The sequence below is a fragment of the Entamoeba invadens genome, assembly GCF_000330505.1.
Source record: "Entamoeba invadens IP1 unplaced genomic scaffold scaff_1105074725265, whole genome shotgun sequence".
Taxonomy (NCBI): domain Eukaryota; phylum Evosea; order Mastigamoebida; family Endamoebidae; genus Entamoeba; species Entamoeba invadens.
This window is the reverse complement of record NW_004440112.1, coordinates 50126-51091: the sequence shown is the minus strand read 5'-3', so window position 1 is coordinate 51091 and position 966 is coordinate 50126. Positions and strand designations below refer to the sequence as shown.

The following is a 966-nucleotide window of genomic DNA, read 5'->3' as shown; positions in this document are numbered from 1 at the left end:
ATGCAAGAAGACGAGATTGTTGGCACATTTAAATGGAAGAAAGAAGGAGAATCACAAAAAGGCTCACGACCCGTTAAAGCTTCGCATAATCCGACTTACTCGTTTGATCCCAAAAGAAGTAATTTAACTGAAGTTGAGTGTTTTAGGTTGTTTTTTTGTGAAGAGATAACAAATAACCTTTTATTGTTTTCAAATAAAAAAATAGCCAAAGAACATAAGACTGATGATAACAAACTTTCTAAAACGAGCATCCTGAGGTACCTAGGAATTCTTCTCTACATGGAAACTCACCATGATGTCATTAATCCCGTGGAAGAGCTTTGGTCAATCGACCACGGAAAATCTATTTATAGAAATAGCATGCCACGTGACATGTTTAAATTCATTTCTTCACACATCGAAACTTACGATGTGGACCAGCCAGATGATGTTTGTGATGATACATCAGAAACTTCAGATGATGGGGATGTCGAAGAGAAAGAGGAAGCTGACAACGGACCAGTAGGAGAGTATTTCAACTGCGCGGGAATATTCAGATCGAGATTTCAGAGATATCTCTTACATCTTTATTCGTCTCCTTATTTATTTTATGTTGTCGAACTTTATTCCGTCCATTATTAATTGTTGATTTTTTATTAACTTAAAAAACATTCAACACGAGTCAATTGTTTTTATTATATTCCAAAAAGTGCGAAGGTTAATTATTTAATTTAAATAATGCTTCTTATAACCTGTTTAGTTGTGGATCCGATCCCAAACATGTCAAATTTTTCGAGTTATATTATGTTTTTTATTTATTATGTTTTGTATTAGTTTATATTTTTCAATGTCTGTTATTAGTATAAAGAATTCAACTGTATAACACCCAACTGTCTGGTTAAATAAATAACTTAGGGCAACATAAATTAGAGTGGTCATCAATATGAACTATCTCGTCATCACCATTCTATGTCACATACTTGACTA

General features: G+C 33.1%; 1 protein-coding gene across 1 annotated transcript; it reads left to right on the top strand.

The window, feature by feature from the left end:
- EIN_354260 (hypothetical protein) lies at nt 1-621 on the top strand (the record flags this gene model as incomplete). The annotated part of the gene is made up of 1 exon (XM_004253877.1): nt 1-621. One exon carries the CDS (start codon nt 1-3, stop codon nt 619-621), a length of 621 nt encoding a protein of 206 aa, XP_004253925.1.
- Nucleotides 622-966: the final 345 nt, after the last annotated feature.